Here is a 7,788-nt window from a genome sequence, read left to right as displayed (position 1 = left end):
GGGTGACCAAACACCCAATAGGATTGTTGACCACCCCTGCAATTTTAGGTTTTCGGTTTTTTTTTTTTTTTTTTTTAAATAAAAAACAAATTTAAGGGTCAAAAGAAACTTTTGAAAAAAGTTGTCAATTCCTTCATAAATAGCTATTCTACTCATTTTTTAGAGGAATAACAATTCATGTGTATAAGGGATTAGTAATTCCTACGGGAATAACTATTCCTAGAAATAGACCCTTACTAAACAAAAGAATAATTATTCCACATGAGTATCCATTCCATTACAAGGTTTATACCACAAACCAAACATGCATGTCCTAAGTCTTTTTAGAATACTATTTTTGAGATTCTTACATCATTATTGCAATACAATTTGATGATATGACGGTGAAATTTAGCTATTAAATTAATATTTATTAAAAAATAATAATAATTCAAGAACTAATTTTCACTCCAACATTGTCACGCTATCTAATTTATATGATAGTCTTATAAAAATCTACTAAATATTATTATTTATTTTTTACGTTGTCCTTTTGATACCTTGTAATGAGATAAACAAATATTCTCCCTTTTGTGCATACATATAAAATTTTTTTTTTTTTTAAAAAAAAAAAATCTACAACCAGTACTAATTTTTGAGAGACAAAATCGAACCCATATGGATATATGACACAAAATAGCCAACCATACCCGCTTCAAAGTTCCAACTGTGCAACAATTTTGTAATAATTGGTAGACAGAATTCTCTGAAAAAATAAAATAAAATAAAGATAAAATCTAAATAAGATGTGTGACGACAAATGACAAATGTGGATTCCAGAGATTTTTTTTTTTTTTTTTTTTTTTTTTCTCTTTCTTCTTTTTAGAGTTGTGATTGCCCTCGGTCCGTACACTATAATTAAACCATCATAATTTTTTTGGAAAACTTAATAAAAATTTTCTTTCCATTTATTTTTATATTATTTTTTAAAATTTAAAAACTCTCAATAAAGATATGGGGTTTTTAATTTTTTTCAATTATCTTATTCTGTTAGGATTTTTCGTTAATTTTTGTAAAAATAAGCATGTTTCTTATTTAATTAAAAAAAAAAAAACTGCAAAGATATTTTTTTATAAAAGAAAAAAAAAATTAACACCTAAATCTTTACAATTTTTATTTTATTGTTTTATAATAAAAAATGTATTTTGGGAACTTTGATAAGATTTAATAAAAAATTCTAATGAAATAAGGTAAATAAAAAAAAAAAATTAAATGTTCAATATTTTAATTGAAAGTTTTTGAAGTTCATAAAAATACTTTCAAGATCCGTAAAAGTATAGGAAAGTTTAGGGAGGTTTCCAATTTTTTTTTTTTTTTAGACCCACCACTTCCACTTGAACACGTAAACTTTCAATGGCTACTGCACGTTCTTGAGGCAGCCCGTTCAAGACGGTTTTTTGTCTCAAGCACCTATGTTTTTTGTACCCAACATAATTTTTTTAGTCAAAAAGACAAATATATATATATATATATATATATATATGAAAAAAAAAATTAATTTTTTTCTTTAAAAAAACGATTTTTTTTTTTTTTTTAAAAAAAAGTTCCACTCTTTTTTTTTCTTTTTACTTTTTAAAAAAATTTTAGTGTAGTCTTTTTTATTAAGGGTATTTTTGTTATTATAAAAAATATTGACAATTTTTTATAGTTTAAAGACATATTGTCACAACTGAAAGTTTTAGTGAACATTGTCAATTAAGTAATAATTTGAGAAAGAATTACATACACTTTTCCAAAAAAACAAAATTAAAAAAATTAAAAAGCCCTCGACAAGAGAATTCAAAGGGGAAAATGTTAAACAATGGAATAGTGAACCCATGATTTCTTATCTATCTATTCATGTGTACCAATAATTCAAAGCATTGGGTTATTTATGATGGCAGTTGATATATACAACTTTCATTTGAAGGGAACGTTAATGATTAGTACTCATTTGGAGACTTTAATTACCAAACCTTTATCTCCCTAATTAACTAGAAAAAAGGTATATGCATTGAGATTAGCATAAACAAGTACATACACTTTAGAATTATCTCATAATTAAAAAGATCACATTTGGACTTGTAATCACTTTTATTTGTGCTTACTTCAAAAGCTTTTTCAGTTTGGGCTTTTAAGTATCTTCCATGTTATATCCCCCTCATCACAAGAAGTCGAAATTAATGTTAATAGAGAGAGAGAGGGAGAGAGATGAGAGAGATTCCATCCAGCCAAAAAGAGTAGACCAATGATTGGTCTTTTTCTTCCACTGTTGCTTTCTTTTTATCCACCACTCCGGCTTGTACCCTTGGAAAGAGGGGCACATGTCCAGGGTGTAGCAGCAATAAAGCAAAAACTTGGGAGTTTCCAAGCAAAAACACCATGCATTTCAGCACAGTTTCCTACCCACCCAATCACCTAAACTATCTTCCTTCATTGTCTCTCTCTACTCAATAATAACAATAATAATAATAATTACCAATTTTTAATAGGATTCACAAAGTTAAAATAAATGATACACAAATCTATTAGACTAATATTAAAGGACGTAACTCGTTTAATTAAATGACTTGAGTTATAGTTAACGTATATATTTTTATACACGAAAACATATCTTCTCCATTTTAACTAAAATGGGCAGAGCCTGTTAGTGCAAGTACGTGAGGCAACATTGTTGCAACATTAAAATTGGGACAATTTTGCCCTTCTTTTAAGATTAATCTGTTCCTCTCTATTTTAATTGAAATTGAGAGGATCTTTTTATTATTATTATATACGCATGCTTTGACACGATTCGAACCTCGAACCTGACATGAGACATAAGAATTGATAATTTTTGACACAATCTGCGAACCCGACACAAACTATCACAAAATTTTGTAAATTAGAGTTGAAGAATTTGACATGTTTAATTAAATAGATGTATTATAATTCCCATATATGGTTTAAAACTTGACACAATTGACAAATTCGATACAAACCAATACAAAATTTTACAAGTTAAAACTGAAGGAGTACCAACACAACACGACACAACTCGAACCAAACACGCAAAATATAAAAAATTGTATCCCTTAAATAATAATAAGCCAACAATGCCAAATGGCCAAATAAGAAGAGTGTGATAGTCCCCCACCTCGTGGCCTAGTTAACAAAAAGTAATGCCCCTCAAAAGAGGTTGTATGCCACATCCCAACCTCCCCATGTTACAAGTTTGCCTCCTTTATCCCCTCCTCTCCCCCCCCCCCCCCCCCTTTTTATAAAACCCCACATCCTCCACATCTCCACTCCCTCATCACCTCCCTCTACTTCCATCTTTGTGCCAATATTTCTCAAAAGTCTTCTTGCTAACACATAAAATGTGCAGCTCTAAGACCACAGTGACCATTGGCATTGATGTCATCCCAACCCCCACAGTTGCTCGAATTAATGGCAGGCCCGTCCTTCAACCGACTTCCAACCGAGTTCCGAGCCTTGAACGCCGTAATTCTCTGAAGAAAGTGTGCCCAACATCTTCCCCTCCGCCTCCGCCACTGCCGGTGCCGCCGCCGATTTCTCCGAAGTCGTTGAAATCTCCAAGACCGCCGGCGATAAAGCGAGGGAATGACAATGGTGGGTTGAATTTGAGTGCGGAGAAGATTGTTATTCCGAAGAGTAGCACAAAGACTCCGGCTTTGGATAGGAAGAAGTCAAAAAGCTTCAAGGGTAGTTATGGCGATCATGGAGGTGGGATTTGTGGGGTTTCCCCTCTTGTGGAGGCGTCCTTGAGTTACTCTTCGTCTTTGATCACTGAGGCGCCAGGCAGCATTGCCGCGGTGAGGAGGGAGCATATGGCGCTGCAACAAGCGCAGAGAAAGATGAGAATTGTTCATTATGGAAGGTCAAAGTCCGCCAAGTTTGAGAATGTTGTTCCCGTTGATTCTTCAAGTAAAATCACAACAAAGACCGCTGAAGAAGAGAAGAGGTGCAGCTTTATCACACCCAATTCAGGTATGTAAAAGATGTTTCATCTCTAATGTTGTTTTTAATGTTATTTCCAACATGAAATGAGTTTGTGCTGATCAATGTCTTTTGTATTTTTTTTCATGCTTAGATCCCATCTATGTTGCTTACCATGATGAAGAATGGGGAGTTCCTGTCCATGATGACAAGTAAGCCTTTCTGTTTCTCCTGTTATAAATAAATTATCTCAAAAGTTTAAATCAATAAAAGAATGATAAATTAATTGGCTCAAAAGTTTAAATTGATAAAAAAATATATAAATTAATCGGCTCAACAATTGAAATATTTAACTTGGTAAATTGTAAAGTGGGTCGAATTCATGACTTATATCTTATCTTCCTTGTAGGATGTTGTTTGAATTGTTGGTCTTGAGTGGTGCTCAGGTTGGCTCAGATTGGACCTCCATCTTGAAGAAACGGGAAGATTTCAGGTGGGTTTTGCTTTTCCAGCTAATTAACAAACACTATTCTCTCATGAGATTAACTTATACGAAAATTTTCATTTCCAGGAAAGCATTTTCAGGATTTGATGCAGAAACTGTTGCCACCTTAACTGATAAACAAATGATGTCAATTGGTTCAGAACATGGCATTGACATAAGCCGAGTTAGGGGCGTTGTGGACAACTCTAACCGAATTTTGGAGGTAATTAAAAGCATCATCTATATCTCATTCTAGCAAAAATGAAAAAAGAAAAAAGAAAAATAAGAAAAGCATCCAACCTCACAAACTGTTTGTCCTTTATGATCACCTTTTCCTATCTCTCTGTTCCTTCTTTTTATGATCAATTTTGCCTAATTTGATTTTAAGTTAAACTTTCAAGTTGGAAAGCACAAATTCTACAACACATAACTCGATTGTCAACAACTTGTTAGCTTTTCTCTTCCAATCCTCTGGGAATAACTTAGTTGACAAGCAAGTTCCAACTGTGCTGATTTTAACACAACAGGCCCCACATGGACTGTAAATTCATTATACAAAATGATAAAACAATATTTGTCGTCTTATATATAATCTTTGAGGTTGCTAAATGTTTTGTTGTCATGCGAATTGTGGGATTACAGATTAAGAGGGAGTTCGGATCATTTGACAAATACATATGGGGCTTTGTGAATCACAAGCCAATCTCAACACAATACAAGATGGGACACAAAGTCCCTGTGAAGACATCAAAATCAGAGACAATTAGCAAAGACATGGTCAGGAGGGGTTTAAGGTTCGTCGGCCCGACGGTGGTTCATTCGTTTATGCAGGCCGCCGGCCTCACCAACGACCACTTGATTGTCTGCCACAGGCACCTACAATGCTCCCTAATGGCAGTCCGGCGTCAAACCGCCACGCCAGCGGCTCTATAGACTCAAGTTGACATGAAAGAATAACGAAAAACATAACCCCAAAAAAAGTGCTCAAATTTTGAGCATAGTTTGCTGACTTTATTTTACCTTTAATAGTTGTGTAGAATAATGTTATAGGAGATGTGACTTGTGAGATGGAAGCTGTGAAATTTTTTAATGACAATGAGTGTGTGTGTTTGAAGTAGATGGCTAGATGAGATTGATTATTATTAGGGTGTACAAAGGTGGGGAGGGTGTAGCAGACAGGCAGCATGTGCATGTGAGAATGGGAAGCAATGGCATGTGTGGGTGTCAGGCTGCTTTTTATTCCATGTGACCCATCAGACTTCGCATTATTTGGTTTCCTTTAACAGCCTGTGTGGGATAGTACTTGTAGAGGGAAAGTAGGACCATCCATCTTGCTTTCCTTCTTGCTCTCTCTTTGCTTTGTATTTTATTGAGTTGTACTTTAATTTCTAACCTTTTGGATTTGGGAAGGGAGGGGGAGGGGGAATATTATAGCTAATGTATCTTGGGTTTGGTGTGGGTTTTATGAGTGCTATTATTTGATACCTTTGTCATGTGCTTGTGTACTGTTTGCTTACTAATATATACTTTTTGAGATATGTTAACTTGAAAAGATTTAAGTATCGTATCTCTTACTTCCATTTTTAGGCATCACCCATAGCGGAAAGGAATGCAAAGCAAATTAATGTACCAATTTCATATTTCTTTAGGTATTTACATCCTTACAAATGTGATGTTTGAAAATCTAATTTTCGAAAAATATGACTAAGCTCACGATTACAAATCATAAGGATTTTGAAGGATTTTCGAAAATATAAGATTTTCATGTTGAGAGCCCCTAGCATTCGGAGAGGCCGTAAAACATTACTTTTACTGTCCTTAATAAAAATTTAACACATCAACAAAATAAAAAACTATATATAAAATAGAGATGAAAACACTAAAAACCAACCCGTCGAGTATGATCATGACGAGGTTTCCACCTTAAAACTATGGACATCACTGATCTTCTCATTCACACCATGCTGATTTGATTCTCGCGTCCATTGATTTTGCCGTATGTGTCGATTCTGTTCAACTCTCTCTGCAAGAATAGGTTCCGATTTTGCCGAATAATCACAGCTATGTAGTAGTTTGATATTGTTTACCAACTCATGAGAAATGCAAAATAACTAAAAACTTTTGGGATGCTCTTAATGGCTAGCACGCACACAGGTACAATATAAGAGAGAAATTGCACTCGGATCTTCAACATTACGTCACTGTACGTAGAACAACGTTGTATTCATTTGATTCTATCCTATACAAGACAACTAATGTATTAGCCAGCAGTGGCCTCCAATCTGGCCGTGTGCGAATTCTCATTCCCAAAAACTAAATTAATACTCATCTTCTTTTTGTTTTCTGACACATCACTTTGCACATTCTTGAAGCTCCATGAAGATCATGTGTCAGACACATCTGCACCCATGTAGACGTGTCAGACACATCTGCGTGGCACATTCTTGAAGCTCCATGAAAATGACTCAACACAAGGCCTCATCTGGATTTGTATAGGAATAATTTAGTTATTGTGTCACATTTTCTGCACCCATTTCTTTTCTGCACCCATTTCACATGATTCCTACTATCACCATCTCTTTCTCTCGAACCTTCCTACATATATATATGAACGTGGAATTATATTTCTGGTAAGAAACTTGGCCTACTATATATGATGTAGCCAGCGGGCACCCTCTTAACCAATGCTATTGGCGCTATATATATATATATATATATATATATTGAGGTCTATAATACATCATTTCAATTTTTGCTGATTTTTGGTGCAAAACTTCTAGGGAGAACTTAAGAAAACCCCCTTAAACTTTTAAACGTTTTGAAATTATTTTTTTGAAGTTTAAAAATTCTTAATTTAAGGTATCGAATTTTTAATTTTTTGCAATGTCTTACCTCCATTAAGATTTTCCGTTAAGTATTTTTAAAATTCTCAAAATACCCATATTTTTTTTTATGCAAATGAAATAATTGCATAGATTCAAGTGCAAGTATTTTTGCAAATTCTGTTAAATTGTGACCAATGCCTAATTTTTGCAATTTTGTATTTTGTATTTTTTTTTTTTTATAGAAGAAAACATGGGTACGTATTTTGAAAATATTTAACGGAACGTTACAAAAAATTGAAAGTTTAATACCTTAAATTAAAAGTTTTTAAACATCGAAGAAGTAATTTTAAAACTAATGAAAGTTAAATAAAGTTCTCTGAAATTTTTCCGAACTTTTATCACCCAACAAATCACACAAAAATCTTAATCATGCATTGGAGAGAGAGAGAGAGAAGGGTTTAAAATCATATTTGAATAATTCAAATGGAAGCCTCTTAGTCTTGGAAACAAGAATCATGTGGG

The 7,788-nt window shown here is 33.5% G+C and overlaps 1 protein-coding gene across 1 annotated transcript; it reads left to right on the top strand.

The window, feature by feature from the left end:
• Positions 1-3,298: 3,298 nt before the first annotated feature.
• Positions 3,299-5,979, top strand: LOC132185874 (uncharacterized). Its single transcript, XM_059599677.1, has 5 exons — positions 3,299-4,008; positions 4,112-4,169; positions 4,367-4,450; positions 4,529-4,664; positions 5,084-5,979. Exons 1-5 carry the CDS (start codon positions 3,378-3,380, stop codon positions 5,372-5,374), a joined length of 1,200 nt encoding a protein of 399 aa, XP_059455660.1. The 5' UTR covers positions 3,299-3,377; the 3' UTR covers positions 5,375-5,979.
• Positions 5,980-7,788: the final 1,809 nt, after the last annotated feature.

Source organism: Corylus avellana, chromosome ca6 (assembly GCF_901000735.1).
Source record: "Corylus avellana chromosome ca6, CavTom2PMs-1.0".
Classification (NCBI taxonomy): domain Eukaryota; kingdom Viridiplantae; phylum Streptophyta; class Magnoliopsida; order Fagales; family Betulaceae; genus Corylus; species Corylus avellana.
The sequence above is the reverse complement of the archived record's forward strand: the minus strand, read 5'-3'. Positions and strand labels throughout refer to the sequence as shown.

Coding starts and splice junctions, on each gene's coding strand:
- LOC132185874 (XM_059599677.1), top strand. CDS start 3,378: ATGTGCAGCTCTAAGACCACAGTGACCATTGGCATTGATGTCATCCCA. Junction 4,170..4,366: donor GTTCCTGTCCATGATGACAA/GTAAGCCTTTCT, acceptor TCTTCCTTGTAG/GATGTTGTTTGAATTGTTGG. Junction 4,665..5,083: donor ACTCTAACCGAATTTTGGAG/GTAATTAAAAGC, acceptor GTGGGATTACAG/ATTAAGAGGGAGTTCGGATC.